The 22,648-nt window shown below is 41.4% G+C and overlaps 1 protein-coding gene across 3 annotated transcripts; it reads left to right on the top strand.

The window, feature by feature from the left end:
• The first annotated feature begins 1,056 nt into the window (after window positions 1–1,056).
• Window positions 1,057–22,108, top strand: dhx38 (DEAH (Asp-Glu-Ala-His) box polypeptide 38). Of its 3 annotated transcripts, none has more exons than XM_033625666.2 (27): window positions 1,057–1,335; window positions 2,857–3,185; window positions 3,439–3,635; window positions 3,868–4,029; window positions 4,477–4,639; window positions 4,861–4,979; window positions 5,064–5,140; window positions 5,245–5,400; window positions 5,519–5,680; window positions 5,868–5,975; window positions 6,402–6,526; window positions 6,668–6,805; window positions 6,935–7,121; window positions 8,697–8,882; window positions 9,071–9,211; window positions 9,733–9,843; window positions 10,384–10,500; window positions 10,620–10,727; window positions 10,839–10,951; window positions 11,676–11,884; window positions 14,168–14,322; window positions 15,618–15,773; window positions 16,110–16,244; window positions 16,716–16,841; window positions 16,931–17,026; window positions 17,922–18,043; window positions 21,216–22,108. In XM_033625666.2, exons 2-27 carry the CDS (start codon window positions 2,860–2,862, stop codon window positions 21,295–21,297), a joined length of 3,777 nt encoding a protein of 1,258 aa, XP_033481557.2. In that variant the 5' UTR covers window positions 1,057–1,335; window positions 2,857–2,859; the 3' UTR covers window positions 21,298–22,108. The 3 variants fall into 3 exon arrangements, with proteins under 3 accessions (XP_033481557.2, XP_033481566.2, XP_078031782.1); XM_033625675.2 differs by having other exon boundaries at window positions 3,442–3,635; XM_078175656.1 differs by having other exon boundaries at window positions 2,857–3,184; window positions 3,429–3,635.
• The last annotated feature ends 540 nt before the right edge of the window (window positions 22,109–22,648 follow it).

A 22,648-nucleotide genomic window follows, 5' to 3' on the forward strand; every position in this document is an offset into this window, starting at 1 on the left:
AAAACCTACCTCAAGTCGGGAGGTGGACAGGGGAGACATGAGGACCTGAGCTGGCTCCTGCCTTTATTTCAGCTCTGATCTGCTCTGTCTAATCTTTCTTTGTATCATCTCTTAGACTTTAGACTATACACCATACAACTTCAATTAGTAGCCCATGCTATTATTTGCTTAAATCACTAAAATCAACAGGCCTATATTTGGAACAGGCTTCTGTATGGGACAGGCCTTTAATTCCTTTCACACAAAACTGCCACTCACCCAGAAATACAATCAAAGTGTTTATTTACACCAGTATGAATATTACTTGTTTAGGCTTCAGATCATATGAGTGAGTTACAACACCTGAGGATTACGGCACCTTGCATACTGACACAACACCACTTTATTATGTTAAAACAATACTCACAACTTGGATTCATTTTTATGAAAAACCCCTTTTAATTCTTTTGAGCTGAGGACCCTTACTGACTAAAGGTATATGAAGAACATACAGGGTAACTGAGGAATGGACACATCATTTGAGATAGCCAACAACCTGGTTTTGGACATCCGAAGAACTTGTAATGAAAAAATTAACTGCTTTGCAATTTGACCAGGCATCTAATTGAGACAGGCATTTCTTTGTCAATCTGTGTAGCCACACCAGGCTAGTAAAAGGGACTGGGCTTTAATTGAAGTTGTACAGTATTTTGCACGTTATTTTTACTTTATTGTTCTTTTTTTTTTTTTTTACTATTTTTCACCTTATTGTTATTTTAGTTGTTTGAATATTTGTACTTCCACTATGTATTGCAACTGTTGCACAAATAAATTTAGTTTAATTTTAACTTATTTTACAGTCTCTGGTTTTAATAATTCACTGCACTTTAGCTTTTTAAATTTAATATGTGGTTTCTTTAGTATTTATTTTTCCCATTTTCTGCTTTATTCACTCTGTGTGAGTATACAGGAAACACATATCTAAATTATAAATGTTAATAATATCTAAATGCTGTGTTCTTCTCATGCATCTGTCAACACAACCTATTTAAATAAAGTTTCACCGCATGGGATTGTGGGATTGCAATGGCTACTCCCTTGTCTGTAAACATACGCGTTGTATTTACGAAAGCTGCTGTGTAAATATTTTCCAGTGACAGCTACAGGTCCCTCACTTCCCGGACTACTTTCCTGTCCATGATTTGACTCAAATCTTTAACTTAATGTGACAGTTTCTGTGTTTTACACGCAGAGAAACAGGCGGCAGTTTGCCGCAGTTTGCCGCCCGGCCTGGTCCGGACTGAACCTGATAGCTCACAGATAGCTCACAGGCTGCTGCTAGCTGCTCCGTCTGAGGTACGTAGTTTTATGTCATTTATATCTATCTGTTATGAAATAAGGGGAAGTAAGGATTTACTTAAAGATGCTGTAACGAGTCACAGTTAACTGGCTTAATGTTTTTCCGGATTAACACCACGTTTCCTCTCATGAAACACATCAATATTTCCCACTGCGTTTGTAGTATGTAATATTAAAATGTAAAACAACATGACAGTTGACGTGAAACAGAAGACAGAGGAGCTGCTATGTGCCTTTGTCTGACACTGGAGTAACATACGAAGTGTTGAGGTCACAAATGGGGCTACTGTTGTTCAAAAGGATGACAGTATAGGCCTAGATGTTGTATGTGAATGAGTTGGGACTTAGGTTGACTAATGTCATGGTTCTGAGTAAGTTAAAAGATGATCAGACGTTGTCTCTTTGAGCTTAAAGCAAAATTAGATTGAACAATAATGAATAACTGAATAGATACTTGTTCTTATGTTGGATAAAGACAGAGGGCTGTGATTGAAGACCCCACAGTGTAGTGCTGACTTACTTATCAGATTGACAAAAAATATTTGACAGCAACAAATTTGGTTACATGTTAACTGTTGAAGTGATTTATTAATGAGAAATAGCGAAGAGTTTCTTGTTTGTGCTTCTCCACAGGAAGGATTTGCTGCTATTCTCTAATTTAAGTCGTTGTCACACAGTTAGCTGATTAATAAATCAGTTGATTGACATAAAGTTCATCTGCAGCAATTCTGATCATCAGCCAGTTGTCTGGATTTGTAAGCAAACATTTCTAAAAATTTCACAGGATCTAATTTCTCAAATGTTAATGTTTGTTTATGTTTTTAGGTGACTATGATGATAACCTGAATATCTGTGGGTTTTTGACTGTTGGTCAGACAGAGCAAGCACCTCAAAGAGGTCACCTTTGACTCTGGGATCATTTTACCGACATTTATCAGTATTTTTTTTTCTGCAAAGATTTGTTTTCATTAACAGATGCTCAAATCACAGCACAGGAAAATATCCAAAAACATAAGGAAAGAGGCAAAGAACAAGAAACAAACCAACAAACAAAAGAAATGCACTACAAAAACAACCAAAAGAATAAAATAAAATTAAACATAAGGATACTATTCCTTAAATAGTTACAAAGGGAATGTACTAAAACTGAACCTTAGAGACATATTGATGTACTTCATGAAGTCCCCTCACCTCTGTATAGTTCTCCATTTTCTGTCATTTATATGAATATGAAAGACTATATAACGAAAACATCATAAAAGTTTAAGTTAAGGTTGGTCCAGGAAGAGTTGCATCCCTGTGGTCTGTTACATCCCAAAGAAGGCAGATTGTAAATAGATGGATCCCAAATTTTCTGAAAGGTTGAAAAGGTTTTTTCCTCACATTATATATAGTATTTTTTCAGCTGTGCAGTAAAAGGCAAGTTTATTAATCCAGTGTCTTGGGGATTGTTGTCATGAGCAACAATTCAGTAGCTTTACACATGTTCACCTTGCACAAATCATTATATCCCCACAGATAATGGACGACGATGTGTCCATGCACAGGCTGGAAGGCACTGATCCATCGGCTCAAGTTGGCGGACTCATAGTAAAGAAGAAGAGCGCTGCTGCAGAGCCTCATGTTTTTCGGGCACCCACTCCACGCACCTCCTTGCTGGGCTTGGATCTGCTGGCAGCCCAGAAGAGGAAGGAACGTGAGAGTAAGGAACAGACAGATGCTGGTGCTGATGAGAGAAGTAGAAAGAAGTCAAAGGTTTCCTCCTACAAAGACTGGGAGGAAAATAAAAGTGACTCAGGGTCTGATGAAGAAGGCGATGATAAGGACAGGAGTGCTAAGAAGGAGAGGTAAGTCTCAGTGCTTCACACAGAAAAACATTTTATTGAAAATCATGGATAATGGTCCATGTTTGGGAAAATTTTAAAACACTTTTTGTGTTTTTGTAGCCTGTGACTGTCACTGTAAGTCATTGCAAAACATAAATGAACTTGTAATATGAACCCCTCTTTCTTTTAATGTTTTTGTAGTCCTTCTAACTTTATTAGTGCACAAATATGTATACTGGGACGGATGTGTCATGTTTTATTTTCGTCTTGCCAGCAGGAAGTATCGTGTGACTGGCTCCGAGACACCTTCAAACCCCGGAGGGGTCAGTGAAGAGTTCCGACGCAGACACCAGCAGAGGGAGAAAGACAGGCGTGAGCATGGAGTCTACGCCTCCTCCAAAGAGGACAAGAACAGAGAGAGAGACAGAGAAAGGAGCAGAGATAAGGGCAGAGACCGCAGGAGTGAAAGAGGTGATTCTTAAGTTCACTCATGGAGTATTTGCTTGTATTCTAACGCAAGTAGACTTTTGGGTTTCGTCTAGCATAATTTATCCTGTAAAAATTCCACACATATGCTGGTAATAGCTTCTCAAATGAGAGGATCTTCAAGATTTTAATTACAAAGTGGATCAAGTATTTGAAAAAAATAATGTTGCATCAGTCAGGGTTGTAGAGAGTAACCTTCCCTGTCTCTGTCTGTCAGATGAGCGTGACAGCAGCCATGGCCGTGGCAGCAGTAGCAGCCGGTCGGAGCGTTCTGAGCGCAGTGACAGGAGTGAGCGCTCACAGAGAGATGGATGGTCTGAGCGCATCAGTCGGGGAAGCAAGAGAGATGAACCCCTGACACCACAGCATCGGCCCAGAGGTTGTTTTGTTGCATTCATGTCTTTATTGAAATGTATTATTTAAAATTGTCTTCGTACAAAGGATATTATATTAAATAGATTTACCAAGTGAAAGTAAAAAAAGGCTCAATGCACACAGTCCGTATTTAGAAACTGTGCCTTTAAATGAGCTGTCAGGACTTCTGTCAAGGTGTTATGTCACAACTGCACAACATAAAGGTAGAAACTGCCGCTATAGTGCCGTTACAACATTGACCAACCAGAGCAGACTGGGTTTTTATGGGAGGGGGGCTTAAAGAGACAGGGACTAACACTGAGTGTTTCAGACCGAGGGTGAATACAAGTATAATCAGGCAAACAGCATTAGAAAAATTAAAGGATGTGAACGTGTTCTAGTCAAAACCACTAATACAAATATGAACCTGAAAATGAGCCTAATATTGGACCTTTATTTTGTCTTTACATAGATTCTTTCACACCCTCACGCTCCAACTGGGAAGAGGATGACAGTGGTTACGCCAGCTCACGGCATTCCCAGTGGGAGTCTCCGTCCCCTGCCCCGTCTCACAGAGAGTCAGATCGCTCAGAGCGGAGTCATCGCTCCGGCCGCGAGAGTGAGAGGAGAGACAGGTAAACAACTGTCATTTATTTTATCTCACATTTTTATTCTCCTGGCCCCAAGGTGTGAGACACAAATTTTCATATATTCCTCAGTAGTTAGTTAGACATGTCAGAGGCTTTTATAAACCCTCACTTTTCATTCTCCTCTTCACATTTGAAATGAAATGCTTAGCTGCTGAGAAACTAGTGCTACTTGTTTCTTCCATAACACCTGTCTGCTGTGTGCTTAGGTCAGTCAGAGGCCGTTATCCCGACGACACACCCCTGCCTACCCCATCTTACAAGTACAATGAGTGGGCCAATGACAGAAAGCATTTGGGTTCTACACCTCGTTTATCACAAGGAAAAGGTACCATTTTAAAAACAAGCCACTTCGTGCTCACATGCAGGATTTATCTGTCCGCTAACATTTCTTGTGCCGCCTCTTCTCCAGGTAGGAAAGAAGAAGGTGTGGGAGGCATTGTGTTTGATAACGAGGATGAGAAAGACCAGTGGGAGGAGGACCAGAAGGTGAGTGGCACAGTTATCCTTCGTCTGTGCCTCACTGAAGCTATTAACTGTGCTCTGATAATAAGGTTTGTTTTTACATTTCTAATTGTTTCACTGTTTTTCAGCAAGCTGACAGAGACTGGTACATGATGGATGAAGGTTATGATGAGTTCCACAACCCTTTCACTACCACCTCTGAGGAGTATGTAAAGAAGAGAGAGCAGATCCTTCAGAAGCAGACACAGAAGAGAATATCAGCCCAGAAGCGACAGATCAACGAGGTACAACCACAGTGCCTCGCTGTTTGTATGCATGTGCAGGCATATACTGTAAAGGCAGGTAGTATACTATGTCTGTGTTGGAATATCTTTGTGTAACAGGCTGTGTTTCTTGTCTCAGGATAATGAGCGATGGGAGACCAACCGTATGCTGACCAGTGGTGTGGTGCAGAGGTTGGAGGTGGATGAAGACTTTGAGGAGGACAATGCTGCAAAGGTTCACCTGCTGGTTCACAACCTGGTTCCTCCCTTTCTGGATGGAAGAATAGTCTTCACTAAGCAGGTAAGCAAGGCCCAGACAGTTGATGATCAAAGGCCTCTTGTCACTGGGTTAACTGTTTAGGATGACAAATAGCGCTAACAGAATATTAAGTAATTACTCAGTGCCATTGATGTCATTTTTTTTGTCAGAATGATACCTTGTTTTTGATCTGAACATTTGTATGTGTGTATTTGTTTTCCTGCTGCAGCCAGAGCCTGTCATCCCTGTGAAAGATGCTACCTCCGACATGGCCATCATCGCTCGTAAAGGCAGCCAGCTTGTCCGTAAACATCGTGAGCAGAAAGAACGCAAGAAGGTTGGCTGGATTAACTTACACTAATGCTGTCGCTGTTGCTGTTTTAAATTAATTTATCATCGTGTGTGTGTGTGTGTGTTGTGGCAAAATGTGGTCCTGGAGGCACCTATTGTAGCGGGAACTACCATAGAAGCTGTTTTGAGTATTTTGCCAAGTGTTTACATGTCTGTTTGTCTGATGGTGGTCAGATTTTTTTCAACATGATAGCCTCACAACCTTGCAAAATGCAGTCATGAAATTTTACAGATGTGTAGTTGAGATCACAATGAAGGCAGAGATTGAAGATGGGTGCAGTTGGAGGAAGGGGCCAGAAGTAGGGGGAAAGGAAATAGGGAAGGGGGTCCCAGGTCCCAGTTGATTCAATACAATCCAGGGTGTTTTGATTAAATCTAGCACATGACATAACTTGAATAATTGTGTTCCCAGGCACAGCACAAACACTGGGAGTTGGCAGGCACAAAACTGGGAGATATCATGGGCATCAAGAAGACGGAAGAGGAAGACACCTCTGGGGGCAAAACAGTAGGCGAGGATGGCAAAGTAGACTACAGGTGACCAGACTGTCTGTGCAAATTTGGATCTTAAATGACATGTCACATTTTCTTTTCAATATTTCATCGGCTTAACTTGTAGAAATGTAATGTCTGACCTGCCATATTAATGTCTGGGTGATTTTTCTCTCTGCTTTACAGAACAGAGCAGAAATTTGCAGACCACATGAAAGAGAAGAGTGAGGCCAGCAGCGAGTTTGCAAAGAAGAAGAGCCTTCTGGAACAGAGGCAGTACCTGCCTATTTTTGCTGTCAGACAGCAACTTCTCAACATCATAAGGTATTGATATCTCAAGCTCATTGCTTTTCTCAAATCCAGTTTCAATCTCAGTTTCCATCTAAAAAGTGTTTTACATTTCGTCAAAACTGTAATGACTTATTATTTATATGTGTTAACTTGGATCCACAGGGACAACAGCATTGTGATTGTTGTTGGGGAGACGGGCAGTGGGAAGACCACCCAGCTGACTCAGTACCTGCATGAGGATGGCTACACTAGCTACGGCATGGTGGGTTGTACTCAGCCCCGAAGAGTGGCAGCCATGAGCGTGGCCAAGAGAGTCAGCGAGGAGATTGGCACCAACCTCGGAGAGGAGGTGAGACAGCCGTCTGATGATCAAGTAAACAATAACTGCATTTGGGAATACTTAGCCCTGCTGTTGCCACCCAGCAGTCTGTGTGCAGTGTTATCGCTGATTGAAGAACCCTTGGGAACATCTAATGTGAATTAATTTGGTGTTGATATCCTGAGTATTGATTTGATCATGCAGAAAATGATTTTAGGAGTTCACTGTGTCTGTTGGCAGCTCCCCATGATAATTTGCCCAATCTTGCTTTTTTCAATGTAGGTTTGACGCAAATTAAACATTTTTTCTCACAGTTTTGGCATGTTACTCCCATCTGCATTCATTAAAACATTCATTTATCCCTCTGTCAGTTAAACTTATTAATGGGCATCTCCTGGAGGAGAGAGAAGTGTAGAGAGGCACTCCGATAATTGCAGGTTTTCACTGATCGTGCCTTTGCTTGTAAGAATGGAAAGTGAGACGAGTTTGTGAATGTGCACAAAAAGTCTCTTTGACTCATTCATCGCATTGTAAAACTGCATGTGGGTATGACTACGGCAAGTATGGTCATTTAAATTTGAACAAGAGAATAGCTGTAACATTTAAAGAAAATTTGGTGAAGAGCCTGAAAGATTGCCTTTGTTTTCAATATTAAGGAAGTAGTTTAAAGGTATACTAGTATGCAGGAACTGTCAGCTATTGTCTGTAAACAGTATTTGCCAGTGACAAAGATGGCCAACCCAGCTTTGTCTGCTTGGCCTTTTGCCCCACTATATTTGTGTTTTTTTGGCATCATGTCCACAATTTTAGTAGCTTTCTCTACAGTCTTGCACCTTGTCGCAACCTTTCTAGAAAGTCCCGAGCCCACATGCGTGCTGTGCCAAGGAACAGCCTAAATATAGCAAAATAGGAAAATACAGGCGCAGAAAGCAGAGTCTCTTCAGCTTGTGCATTGCTATTTATTGCCTTTTGCCTCTTCTCACATTGTAGGCTGCTGCTTTATAATTGTCCATATTTCCAGACAGGCTGCAGTGTGTTTATAGGGCATCCAAGATGGTTCTGGTAATCCATAGTTTCTGATTGTGGCTTGATTTAACTGTATGGGTGCAGTTGTTTCAGTGACGGACACTGCCACTCACTTCTAGTGGGTCATAAGTGATGATTGAGAGGGCTTAAAAACCTGCCTGATAGCTCATGTGTCCTTGAATCTCTGCTATGAAGTTGTTTTGAATGGCCTGTACTCAAAAGTAATTAATAGGTCACATCAAGTCTCAGGGCAGCCTCAATTGCAAGTTTTATGCTGTGTAACACCGCCATCTAGTGGTCAAAAGGAAAACATCCGCTGCTGACCTGAGGTTTTTAACTGAGGAGCAACAATAAAGGAAAACAGTGGAGCTGCTTAAATATTAGATAGACATTGTCAAAACTTATGTTACTGAAGACATTGAGATTTGGTTGTATGTTTTTTATTTCAATCAGGTATGGTTTGTTTGTCTTTTTTGCAACCCTTATGCATGTCATATTTGTGTGTATTTGTTGTAAGCAAGTACGTTAAAAATCATACATATTATTTTGAGTTAATTATACTGATATTGTTGCCTGCAGGTGGGCTACGCAATCCGTTTTGAGGACTGCACATCCGAGAAAACATTGATCAAGTACATGACAGATGGTATCCTGCTCAGGGAGTCACTGAGGGAGTCAGACCTGGACCACTACAGTGCTGTTATCATGGACGAGGCTCATGAACGCTCCCTGAATACTGATGTGCTGTTTGGTCTGCTACGTGAGGTCAGTACCCAGCTACCTAACACCCATTAAAGACCGATTTCTTTTTATGTTATTTCCAAGACACACACACAGCTGTGTGTCCAAATGATAAATTACCCAGTGAGGTTGTTGTTTCCTTTCTGTTTTCAGCGTAAACACACTGTGACGTTACTCAACTGTCTCTCTTTTTGTCCTCTATTTCCCATCAGGTTGTATCTCGACGTACTGACTTGAAACTCATCGTTACCTCTGCGACCATGGACTCAGACAAGTTTGCTGCATTTTTTGGCAACGTACCCATTTTCCACATTCCAGGAAGAACATTTCCCGTAGACATCTTGTTTAGCAAGGTCTGTTTCTGTTTCTATTCTACTTTCACTTAACAGCACTACATCTAAATACATCACAGTATTGCTGCTAGATGTTTTTGACAAGATCAGATCATTAATTTATATCATATTTTAAGAATTACTGCTAATTTTAATTTATTTTATTTTTATTTAACCCATATTTAACCAGGTAAGTCCCGTTGAGATCAACAATCTCTTTTTCAAGGGAGACCTGGCCAAGACAGCATAAGAAAAAATGTGTTTTGCTTCAAGAAAAGTCTATATGAAGGACAGACAGACAGGAAAATGACGTATCACATTCATTCATATTTTCACAACAATACATAGCTCTCAGTTTAAATTTCAAATACCATACAGACAATAAGTAAGCTGTGTAAACTGGCATGAACTATCTTTTGGAATATAACTAAAAGCTTTCTCTTGTCTGCTCTGTCAAACTTAATTACACTTTCATTGTTGTAGGGTCACTTCAGTGGTTTTGTTTTGCATTTGACTGACTTGTTGTGTTCTGTGCTGTGCAGACTCCTCAGGAGGACTACGTGGAGGCAGCAGTGAAGCAGGCCCTGCAGATCCACCTCAGTGGGATGATAGGAGACATCCTTATCTTTATGCCTGGGCAGGAGGATATTGAGGTGAGGGTCATGGCTGCTATTATCCCTCAAATAGTTGCTGCATATTAATTTCAGCATAAAGCACTGTTATCTGATTCATGTACAAAAGTTGCTGTACAGGTAAAGAAGTAGTTTTTGCTCTCAAAAAGACAGAATGTAACCTGTCAGTTGCTGGCCACAACAGTGCAATAAAGCCACAACGATTTAGTCGATTAATCAATCAGTCATTTAAAAGAAAATTAATCGGCAACTATTTGATAATCGGTTAGTCGTTTCAGGCTTTTTTCAAGCAAACATGTCAAATGTTTGCTGGTTTCAGCCTCTTAAATGTGCTGCTTTCTTTGTCATTTATGATAATATGTTAAGAGTCTTTTAGCTCTGAACTCTTGGTTTGACAAAAGAAGCAAATCGAAGATGGCTTTGGGTTCTGGGAAATTGTTTTGAGCTTTTTTCCACAATTCTTTGATGTTGTATAGAGTCCATAAAGAAAATAATCATTAGTTGCAACCCCTTTCTATTGTCTGTTCCCAGTTGAAGTAAGGTACACTGTTGTCCTTGCAGGTGACATCAGATCAGATTGTGGAGCGGTTAGAGGACCTGGAGAACGCTCCTCCTCTGGCTGTGCTGCCCATCTACTCCCAGCTGCCCTCTGACCTTCAGGCCAAGATTTTCCAGAAGGTTTGTGTCTGTAACTGCCCATAATGTTTCATGCATTTATCAACTTAATATCTATGAGTCCTTGTGATAAACACAAGTGCGAAAACAAAGCTGACTGCCTTGAATTTATCCTCTGCCAGGCTCCAGATGGTGTGAGGAAATGCATCGTGGCTACAAACATCGCTGAGACCTCCCTCACTGTGGATGGAATCATGTTTGTCGTGGATGCAGGATACTGCAAACTTAAGGTACTCCAAGGCCTCCGTCACATTATAGATGTATTTTATTACGCTGCAGTTAAATTTATACCAGTCTGACGCCATTTTTGTCTCACTCACTTTGTTTTTTTCTGTCAACAGGTTTTCAATCCTCGCATCGGAATGGATGCTCTACAGGTTTATCCCATCAGTCAGGCTAATGCCAACCAGCGTTCTGGCAGAGCAGGACGTACAGGACCAGGACAGTGTTACAGGTAATGGCTGTTGTCTTCTCTCTGCATAACGAATTCATGAACACATGCATTTCTTTAAGTAACGTTATATTTTGCATTGCTAATGAGCGAGGATGCTTATAAAAACCCCTCATATTTCCGGCTTAATCCTGCTCTTACACATGCGCTCACTCAGATCTATGAAGAATCAGTTTTGGAGGATCTTTACGCTGACTACAGTCAAGGTGTTAGAGCAGCTGTGGATGTGTGTATGAAGAGAGCAGAGGGAGTGAGTCACGCTGGTTTACTCAGCTTGCATGGAGAATTCCCCACTCAAAGACCCTTTTAGCTGTGACTGCAGGCACTCACTCACAAGCTCAAAAGCTCCATATACATTCAAATCATTCAGTAATTATAAGCACCTGCTTCAGACAGCTGTAATTGTTGTGAGAGCTTTAAGCAGGTCCTTCGCTTTGGACTCAGGCACGGTGGCTTTGAAAGTTTCCCTTAGTAAATTGCAGCTTCCTAAATTTGACTTTGCGGCTGATCTACATCTTACTGCTTATGTAGAATCCAGCTGACATGTCTGCACATACTGGAGGACAAAATATTTCACATCAGTGTCACATAACAACATAAATATCTGTACACTTTTCTTGTTTAGAAAAATCTAATTTTATACAACATCATTCCTGGTGGCTTAAATCTCACACTCACTGTGTCTGTCTTTGTCCATGTCTGTCTCCATACCTTCCACCCTGTCCAGGCTCTACACTCAGAGTGCCTATAAGAATGAGATGCTGACTACCACCATACCAGAGATCCAGAGGACCAACCTGGCCAATGTAGTCCTGCTGTTGAAGTCTCTGGGTGTTCAGGATTTGCTCCTCTTCCACTTCATGGATCCACCACCTGAGGACAACATGCTCAACTCCATGTACCAGCTCTGGATCTTGGGAGCTCTGGACAACACAGGTGGGTAGTGAACAGGGGTCGGAATTATAACAGGAATCATCATATAATGGGGTAAGATCACTTTTGTTTTGTATGCAATACATGACCATGACCTTGTTAATAGACTTTTAATTGGCTTGTGCTTATGAGTATTATACCGTGGTGACAGCTAATTATGTCCCCAACAAAAGATTTTGTCAAAATGTGCTTTATCCAATATAAACTATTCTGTTAAAAGAAAACTCAGTTTTAACTGCACTTTGGTCAGTTCACCTTTTTCTTTTGGGATTATTAAGTAGACAGCATCAGAAGCATTTGTTACCGTGACCTACATTTAGTTCTGTATGCATCTGAATACATTTTGAACTGGTTATATTATTATAAGATCTACTTAAAAGCTCTATCTTTAGGAAATGCAAATTGACAGACTAAAATGTTGGGCAAAATCATTCGGTGTACCTCTTAACTAGGGTTGCAACTTGTTTCTTTACTATGACAGTAAATGGAATATCTTTGAGCTGTGGACAAAATGAGACATCTTTGGGAAACACTGAGCGACATTTTCCACCATTTTCTGACACTTATCAATTAATCGAGAAAACAATCTATTGATTATTGACAATGGGAATAATCATTAGCTGCAGCCCTATTTGAGTAGCTAAGACAACAAAAGCTGTGCCTTTTTTTTGCCAAAGAAAGATTATTTGATCATCATAATTGCAGATACATTTTTTGTGTATTGACTATTGATTAATCGACTAATTGTTGCAGATCTAAATTAAACATGATTAAACAAACCAAAAAATAGATTAATACTTGAAGCAAGCACTATGTGATGGACATGACGTGTTCAAGACCTTTACTTGTCACAGAGGGGCAGTTGGTTTTGCTGCAGTAGCAATAAATAAGAAACAAAAACACCGGATAGACACACAAGATAGAAACCGCACATACATTACCACACATAATAATAAAAAACGTGGAAGTATAAACAACGGCTCGGTGGGGCAGTGGTTAGCAGCATTAGGGTTCCTGGTACAAATCCAGGGTGGTGGGTTCGGACCCCTGTGTGTGGAGTTTGCATGCTCTCCTTGTTTCAGATGTTTATGTAAACTTAGTCATTTGGATGAATTTTGAGCAGATTATTTATTCCCTGTGAATATTGCATCAAAGGCGAGTTTTCCTGAGTAACTTTTGATACAGTTAAATATAATTAAAAGCCTTTTCTTTTATTGGAGACAAATTCAGTGTTTTCTTCTCCCTGACTCTTGGCTATTACTCCATTAGCTCTTTGGAATGGCTTACTGGCCTTCGTTATATATATATATATATATATATATATACATATATATGTATTTTTTAAATGGTCTTACACCCTTTAATCAAGAAGGCCTGGTGACTTATAGTGGGGGTCAGGACCCCCAGGTTAGGTACCACTGCTTAACAGAATTAATAATAGTATTAATAATGTATTGCAAAGTATCATAACTGTTTGTTATATCAGTTTTCTTTTCCCTGCCCCTAGTCGCAGGCCTTACAAGGCCTAGACCAGCCTAATACATAGAAGGACCAAACAACATAAATCATCCTCCTTTTGAAATGAAGATGAAGCTGTGACAGAGAATTGTGGGTATTTCAGGGTCGTATTTCCCCCTCAGCGCCGCTTTGAGCTCCTTCATAGTGAAGCTGACACCACAAACACAGGCAGGAGACTCGCTGTTTAAAGGATGCTGCAGTGATGATGCAGACACAGCAAACAGGCCTCGAGGAGGTAGTTGTGAGGTTTAGCCAGTGGAGTAATTGCCTAGTAACTGATCCTGTGTTTGATTTGACTGGTCGGGTCTCATTTCTGTCTCATCCTTAGCCAGATTCCAGGGGATTTAGGGATTTGGGGATGAGGGGGGACTTTTGATGATTCCCTGTATGGTGTGTTAACAGCAGATTATCTCTGATTAAGGCTTACCTGCCCCAAACTGGCTGCTCTGCTTCTCTGCTTTTCCTCCTCATAAGCTTCTTAGACTCTGTCGTCTAATCATTTAAATCAGCACTGGCAAAGTTTTTGATCTCACTCCCTTTTTTTTCTCTACAAGTATTCTCAACTGTCAGCAGTTCATCCTCGTCTCTCATGGTGATAGACAAATAAGTGTCACATTATGCCGGCTTCCCCCTCACGCCAGCAGGCTGTTGATGGAAAAGAAGCTTATCACTCGTCTTGTGCTTGTTCCTCCTACATTCTTCACGTCTCATGCACTTTTATAATCTTCACCAGTGACCTTGTAATTGTGTTCTCTTTTGTCCTTGCAGGTGCTTTGACACCGACGGGGCGTCTGATGGTGGAGTTTCCCCTCGACCCCGCCCTCTCCAAGATGCTCATTGTGTCCTGTGACATGGGCTGCAGTGCTGACATCCTTATCATCGTGTCCATGCTGTCTGTGCCGGCCATCTTCTACAGACCTAAGGTGCGTCACATTTTATACAGTTACTGTATAACTGACACACTTGCTGGTTTCAACTTACTAAGCAGCAGTGACTACATTTACATACACACTAATATTCCACTATTATTCTGAATATGACAGTATTTTGAATTTGATGGGGGTCATGTATACAGCATATTCAATTTGGATAATATGAATTAGGCCTTTTTCTGAATGAAACATTTTCTGATTAAGGCATGTGGGATATGCCGGTACTTTTTGGTCTCAGGGGCATTCTTTGAACACATATACAGCGCATTCAGAATATGTGTCTCAATTACAGTTTTTACCACAGTTTGCGACACACAGCGTTTTGCCTGTTTACTGTCAGCTTGATTTGCGATGTAAACAAACTAACAAGCCTGCAGTTTGCAAAGCTAAGAGATGCATGTCCAAGAAGAACACACCTACTTGGACTTGGATAATAACAGGTTTTTGGATATGCGAAAATATCGCAACCCAACCTTCCAAAAAGATGGTAAAAGGAATGAAAGAGGGAAACTGTGTTTGCACAATCGAGTGGAAAATGTTTTAAAAAATCCTAATTTGATGAAAAAAAGTAAAGTGGCACAAGCGGCTCCAGCAGTTCCACTTTTCGACATGATAAACAACATGTTAGGGCATGTATATCAGAGTACGTACGGCTGCATGTAAACAGGAAATTTAGTGAAATACTCATTTTCAGTCATCTTATCCAGCTTAGAAAGACAGAAGGCCGGCAATTGTCATAGTTCCATTCATTCATATTACATGGTTCATTTATTCACCATTTTACAAGTTGTTGCCCCTTCATGCTACATTGCACATACTATGAAGGTTTTTGGTGTGTTAAAGTGGCTATAATCCATATTTTTAAACTGACAGTGGGTCACATGTCTACTTGTATGTGGACGGGGTTGCTTTAAGTGATGAACCCAAAGACAATTATCCTCTAAATCTGCAGCTCCATTCAGCTCAATGGACCATTCTAGTGTTTTCAGATGATTATTGGGGTTTTCCAGCACGCAAATTTCTTGTTCTAATTTACTCACCATTTTGTTTTTTTGCGGTTGCAAGCTGTTTTAGTGAAAAAGCTAAAAACAGACAGGCAGGCAGGCAGGCAGGCAGGCAGGCAGGCAGACAGCTAGAGACTAGCTGGTGAACATAGTTGTTTTCAACTACATGGCCCAGAAAAAAAAGTCATGCATTTTAAAATATAGTTTTGTTTCAACAATTGGCACCACACAATGAAACATTCCCAGTGATGTATGGAAAACTTTATCTGTGTTTCTCTGCAGGGTCGTGAGGAGGAGAGTGACCAGGTCAGGGAGAAGTTCTCAGTCCCAGAGAGCGACCACCTGACCTACCTCAACGTTTACATGCAGTGGAAGAACAACAATTACTCCAGCATCTGGTGCAACGAGCACTTCATCCACACCAAGGCCATGCGCAAGGTCAGTCTCCCACTGGTTTACCTGTTCTCTCTATCAACACTCTCTGGCCCTGGATGGAAACCTGTCATCCAGTTTTCACTGGAATTCTAGTACATCAGGATGGTCATGTGGAAGTCTCAGTTTAAATTGTTTTCTAGCTTTTAATTTGGTGTTTAAACATGTGTAATATATGATTCAGTTGCTGCCGAGTTATTATAAATGTAGTGGCTAGTTTAATACTTAATACTTTCACCTGACATCAGCACATATTTTCCCCTAAAACATTTGATTGCAAGCCGACAGGTTGGACGTGTTTTCTATCTGGTTCCACTTCCAATACATATTGTTTTTGTGCAGGTGCGTGAGGTGCGCTCCCAATTAAAGGACATCATGGTGCAACAGAGGATGAACCTGATTTCCTGCGGTTCAGACTGGGACATCATCAGAAAGTGCATCTGTGCCGCATACTTCCACCAGGCTGCAAAGCTCAAGGTACTTCTTCCACTCTGGGTTTTGCTCAGTTAATATGTTACGCTTAGTGGCAACTGGTTGTGGCAGATTTATAGCAGCATAATTACAGAGGTGAAATATCCTTTCTGGCCTCACATTAATATAGGGCTAAAATCTGAAAGGGAATTTGAAATCATGACTGTATAATCAAGGTTCTGCGTTTGACTTATGAGTCGCGGGCTAACCCAAGCAATCCTAGCAGTGTTGGATATACTTCAAATTTATTTTCCTGCTGTCTGAGCCAGGTGGAGAAGCAAATTAGCCCATATGACCTGATTTGCTCTGACCTTAAAGTGCTCCCATAGATGCAGGCATAAACACACACACATACACACTTAGGCCGACACATACAGTTTAACTGCAGCACACCACACACACAGGGTCCCATTTTCCTGTCCAGAAATTCTGAATTGCACATTTTAATTTGTTATTTATGCCTGTGTTTGCTCCCAGGGCATTGGTGAATATGTGAACGTGAGGACAGGCATGCCATGCCACCTCCATCCTACCAGCTCCCTGTTTGGTATGGGCTACACTCCCGACTACATCATCTACCACGAGCTCGTCATGACCACCAAGGTATAAAGTCTGTGGGCTGCAGAGTTCATGAAAACAATTAATGACAGACAGTATGTTTTGTCAATGTTTAACTTGTTCTTTTTTTGTAGGAGTACATGCAGTGTGTGACCGCAGTGGATGGAGAATGGCTGGCAGAACTTGGGCCCATGTTTTATAGCATCAAACATGCAGGAAGAAGCAGACAGGTAAGGCAGAAGAAGGCTGGTACATAATTTACACTTGGTTCATTCACCACAGAACCAGAAGTATTTAGATGGGAATGTCCCAGACACACAGAACCAACATCAAAGGACTAGTGGCGGCAAAAGCTGGCAGTTGGATTGCCACATGTCGCCTGTGTCCCGGCCAAAAAGTTGCACTTGAACACACCCCGAAGACTAGCTCATACGTTCAGCATCTGCATGAGGAAATAACTCTTTCATGGCAGCTAGCGGCTGTAGTCTGTATTCGTCATTAAAAAAGGGAAACCAGGAGACCTACAGGACGGATTGAGGATGCTAGTTAGCTAGTTAGCACATTAACAACACAAACTGATGTTGAAAAAATAAAGCATATTTACTGTGCGCTAGCGAACAATAACAGTTACGAACAGTTTCTGCTAAAGAGCTCAGTGGCTACAAAAAATGATTCTATGTCTAATATAACAAGTTTGATTCAATCTCACGCCCTCTTGACTTTAGCCATTTGTTGGCTTTCTGTATTTCCATTTATCTTCACGTGCACTAAGTTGGACTGCCGATCAGAGAAATTTCATTCACCAATGGGCTCCACCATCTCCAAAGCCAATTCAACATGTTGGATCGGCCAAAAAAACCCCACAAGGGCCGGCTTCTGCCAGTGGTGCAGGACACACCGCCAAAACTAGGGTGACAGATGCTCACCAACAGCCTGACAATGACCAACAGCAGGCCATTGACTTGGAGTGTGAGGGCCCTTAGACCAGTGGTTCCCAGACATTTTGGCATGTAATCTGTTGAATGAAGAAGAGATTGTCACAGGTTGCATATGTCCATTTGTTGTAGCCCGTTCCACTTAATATTTTCCTGTATACCTTCCTCATCTGTGTGTTTTGCTCTTCAGGAGAACCGTCGTCGGGCCAAGGAGGAGATCACCAACATGGAGGAGGAGATGTCCATGGCCGAGGAGCAGCTGCGAGCGCGTCGAGAGGAGCAGGAGAAGAAGAACAGCACTGGTAGTGTTAAGTAAGTCGGCGACCATCTCTCCTCCTCCTGCCTCCTCATCACACACGGGTCTTCATCTAACAATAGTTCCCCGTGGCCCTCATTTTCCATACACAGTCAAGATAGAAACATTTAATTTACCTACCTCACTGCCAATCCATATCTTCACCCCTCCCTCCCTCTCCTCCTCTCCCACTCTCTCTACTCCACCTCCCTCACTCTTCATGATGAGCTTTTCTCACCTCTGGTCCCTCCAGACGAGACAAAAAGAAATAATATTGACTCCTGGCTGACCCCCATTACTGCAGCAATTTAAATTGTGCCATAGCAGAGCAGAGAAAGGAGGGGAACGTTCAATTTCAAATTAGACCAAAAAATTAATTTCACACCCATCCGCGAGCTTTACAGAGAGAAATAAGGTTATAAAGACAGATTTAAAAAAAGAACTTTTATTGTTAATTAATCAGTTGGTTTATCTGTCTGAGTTTGCGTGACCACGTCTGTAACAGATCTGTTGAAAATAATCACTCTGGAGGTATAGGATTAAGAATTAGATTTAAGCAGAGGAAGCTGGATGTGTGATAATGAATGTCGTCGGCTCTCCTGGGCTCTTGGCTGCCTTTGTCCTCCAGCAGGCCTCGCAAGTGTCTCCTCTATGAGTTCAGTGTGACCAAGATGAAACATTTCTGCGGGTGCGCCTTCATGTGCCGGCTGCTTATCACCTGTCTCCCTGCTCACCGGCACAGATCAGTGGTGTGAATTAGTAAATGGCCCAGTCAGTTGTTTTGTGTTTAAAAGTGGAAGTGTGAGTGAGTGTTTTTGGAACCACGTCAGAGCTAGGAGTGTGGGCCTGTTCAGTTCCTTATAAAGCACTGAGAGGGCAATACCACAGTTTGTAGCTTATTAAGTACAACCATGTACACTTAGTGCTACGAATCAAACCTTATAGGTGCTGTATATGACATTCAGAGCATTAATATAGCAGCAAACCACTATTTGCTATGTAAAGATTTAGTGGAGTAATGACGTCCTGAGCAGAGAATGTGTTGTAATCTGAGCTTCTCTGTTATTTGTTGTGGTAGCCGGCCTGGCCGCTCATGCATGTTAGTATGTGTGAGTCCCTGCGAGTGTGTATACTACTAGCTATCGCCACCGCTCCACACTGCACTCATACAGTGGTTACCACTGATTTTCGAACAGCAGCGCCACGAAAGCATAATGCCCACCCTCCAGTTTTCCCCCAGTTTAAGGTACGGTCACACGATGCAGGTTAGTGACTGTCCCCTGTTGAGGCTATACTCATACTGAATGTTGGCAGTGCTAGACATTACACACATAGAGCCTCCCAAACGAGCTTGCTAGCAAACGTTAGCTAGCTTGCGAATAAATACTGCAAGATATGATATATCCTTCCTGTCTCCTGACTCACTGCAAGCCAGGCAGTATCTCTCATGTTGGGGCAGTTTGTATTTTTCATGGTCAATATTAAATAATATCAGCTGGTTAGACATAGCAACAGTCAATGTCTCCTTCACATATACTTCTTCGCTATTGGTTGAGGCTGTGACATTGGCGGTCAGAAATCACCAAAGCTGTACGGAAAGATGAAAATTTGTTTGCCACCAAAGTCAATGTTTTATTCATCTCTTCGCTCGCACTGAATGGGAGTGAATGGGAGGCAAGTAGTCGCCAATGTTTGTTTTGCATGCATGACCGTGCCCTGACATCAGCTCTGTCAGCATTGTTGTTGTTAGCACTGTTAGCTGCTAGCTGTCTGCTCAGCCACCTCCATATTGAGAGCCGTGTGCAGACAATCCCACCTCCTTTAAATACTTCTTTTTCTTTCCTTTTTTTTGGTAATGACTGCAGTGTGTATGGGCGAATAATGTTGAAAGCTTTCAGATAGAGAAGAAGATAACGGCCAAACTTTCTTTGGTTCCAATTTCTCAGTTGTGAGGGTTTGCTGCTCTTCTTTGTGATGCATAACTGTAAATTGAATAAATTGTGTTTTGGACAGATGGTGGGAATCAAACACGGCATTTAAAGATGTCACTTTGTGTTTTGAAAGGTGTGATGGGCCTTTTTCATATGCTATTGCCTGACATTTTATAGTAAGTAATTGGTTGTTTAATTGAGAAAAGAATTTGCAGATTAATTGACAAAGAAATTAAGTGTTAGTTAGTGTTAGCCTTTTTGTATCGAGGTACAGAAAGTTGGCACTGAACGTTTGGTTAGATTTGTAGTATTCTTAACTTATTCAGTGTTCAGACAGCCTGCGTGTGTTTGAGAAGTTTGACTTGAAAATGTTTTGTAGAAACAAAAGTTTATATTCCTTAAAAATAGAGTATATAAAAATATCTTGGGTCTAGACTTGGATATTGCATCAGCAAAACCAACAATACCCAAGCCTATGTGTACTTCACATTGTCGCAGACCATTTTCGACTGCAGGCGATACAGGTTCAGATTTATGGATCTATTTTTTTTGTGCAATTCCAGGAAATCACAGGTTTCTGTTCATTTCTGTGCGGGTTGAAAATCAATTGGCAGACTTCTGGAACTTGCTTAAGTGGTGCAATCCATCATAGTGTGCGTCAAAATGTTCCTTGATTTTTGTCAAAGTCACAGTAGTCGTCGTTTTGGATCTGTTACCACCCCTGCTGCAGGCTTAAAGGCTGAACAACAATGCAACCCCTCATTCCGTGTTGAAATGTTTTAAACAGAACAGCGAGGCGGAATAACGCTGCAACATTCACCCCTTGAACAGGCTGTATTAAAGGGGCTAGTGACAGAAGGGGGTTATGGCCTGATGGTTGTAATTGCAGCAGGTGTGTGTGTGCGTGTGTGTGTGTGAGGAGGAGAGAAAGATGAGGGAAGTGTGGGCAGTGTCAGGGTGTCACGCTGCTGTAATTAAAGATGATAGATTGTGCTGTCAGAGGCGTCAGGCACTCTACGTCCCAACACTCCTCACAGAGACACCAGCTCGCCTTTTCACTCTCCTCCAGTCCTGCTGCTTTTATGTTCACATTCAGCTGCACAGGCCAGTCTTCCCTCACCTTCAGCCCTTCTTTTAACCACAGCTGCTTACCTAATGTGTTTATTATTGGACTAAGCGGAGCAATAAAATGAGGGTGAATAGTGTGTTGTCACAGCAAATAAAACTTGTCTTCCCACCGACTTTTTCTCCGATTCAGGTCTTTGAAAATCTGCACACCAGGAAGAAAAGAAGAGGCCCCCATGACGCCCAGACGCACCCCTGCTCGGTTTGGACTGTAGGACACCCCCTGCAGGTTAAAGCCCAACAACCAATCATGTTGGCTCCTCTACACTCATTATCATCCAGACCAGGACCACAACAGCACAAGCAAATGCAGTGTAATTTGCAGCTGCCATTTGTCCCTCACAGCATGGCCAGAATCAGCTGCAGTTCATGTACAGACCACTAGAGTGAGAACTTGTATAAGGCACAAGACTGAAAGACGAGCCAGGTCCATCAAAAATGCCGCCCTCCACCTTCACCAGCCGATAGCTGTTTCCATGATGCATTTTAAGGAATAAAGGACTGTTGTTTTTTTTGTATATTCAGTATTTCTATGTTGTCATTACAGATGTGTTTTTACAGATGTCTATACTGTAATGATTTTACCTGAGCTAGAAACATTTAATTTTCTATCTTCTGTTAAATTTCGAGTGTGTTACCAGAGGGAAACTGATAAATGGTGATCTAATTTCAATGTCTTTAAGCTCTTGCATTTACTGGTTCTTGTGCTGTCATGGCTTGAGCAGCATGTGTGCCACCATGAAGTGCTCCTCTACAGACTGAAGCACTATTCAAACTGTACTTGTGGCACGAGTGTCTTCAGACTCTAGAGTTGTATTGTAATGCCCCCTCAATACACACACATGCACGCACACACACACACACACACACACACACACACACACACACAAGAACAACACACTCATGCAGGCGTAGGCAATTGACCTTTTTCTACTTTCTGTTAACCTTGTTCCAACAATGTAATGTACCACAGCTCTGCTTCATACAAAACATTATCACGCTGGATTAAACATATCAACTGTTTTATTTTCATGGTCCTTGTGTTCAAAATAGCACACGGTTTCCTTTGTGGTTTTCCTCTAAACAAATGTTTGCAAATGTGTCTTTTAAATGGGTAAATCTCTTTGTTGATGTGCGCCCTCCTCTGCCCTACCAGCTGATCAGAATACCGTGCAGCTTCAGATAGACTGGTCTATCTGTCACAAAACCGTTTAGCGAGGGCCATGTTTGGATAGTGACAGTGGTTCTGTTGTCTTTTTTTTTTTCATACATGGATCTGAGGCAGCAGAAAGGCTGCTAATGGGTTTTTTTTCTCTCAACATCTTTTTTGTAAATGAAAAAAAAATAAATGTTAGCTATTTTTTTAATCCAAGGTGATTTCATTTGATATTGTAGTCACTAATGTGTTCTGTGCACTGCAAGTGCCTAACATAATTATGTCATTTAGATGCACATTTTTAAGTTAGTGTTGCAGTGACATGAATGATAGCTCAATAAGTGAAAATGATGCAAATTAGTTAAGGCTATATAAATTGTCTCTCTGTGAAAACAAAACAGGTGAAAGGT

Source organism: Epinephelus lanceolatus, chromosome 2 (genome assembly GCF_041903045.1).
Source record: "Epinephelus lanceolatus isolate andai-2023 chromosome 2, ASM4190304v1, whole genome shotgun sequence".
NCBI lineage: Eukaryota > Metazoa > Chordata > Actinopteri > Perciformes > Serranidae > Epinephelus > Epinephelus lanceolatus.

Coding starts and splice junctions, on each gene's coding strand:
- dhx38 (XM_078175656.1), top strand. CDS start 2,860: ATGGACGACGATGTGTCCATGCACAGGCTGGAAGGCACTGATCCATCG. Junction 4,640..4,860: donor GAGAGTGAGAGGAGAGACAG/GTAAACAACTGT, acceptor CTGTGTGCTTAG/GTCAGTCAGAGGCCGTTATC. Junction 6,806..6,934: donor CAACTTCTCAACATCATAAG/GTATTGATATCT, acceptor TTGGATCCACAG/GGACAACAGCATTGTGATTG.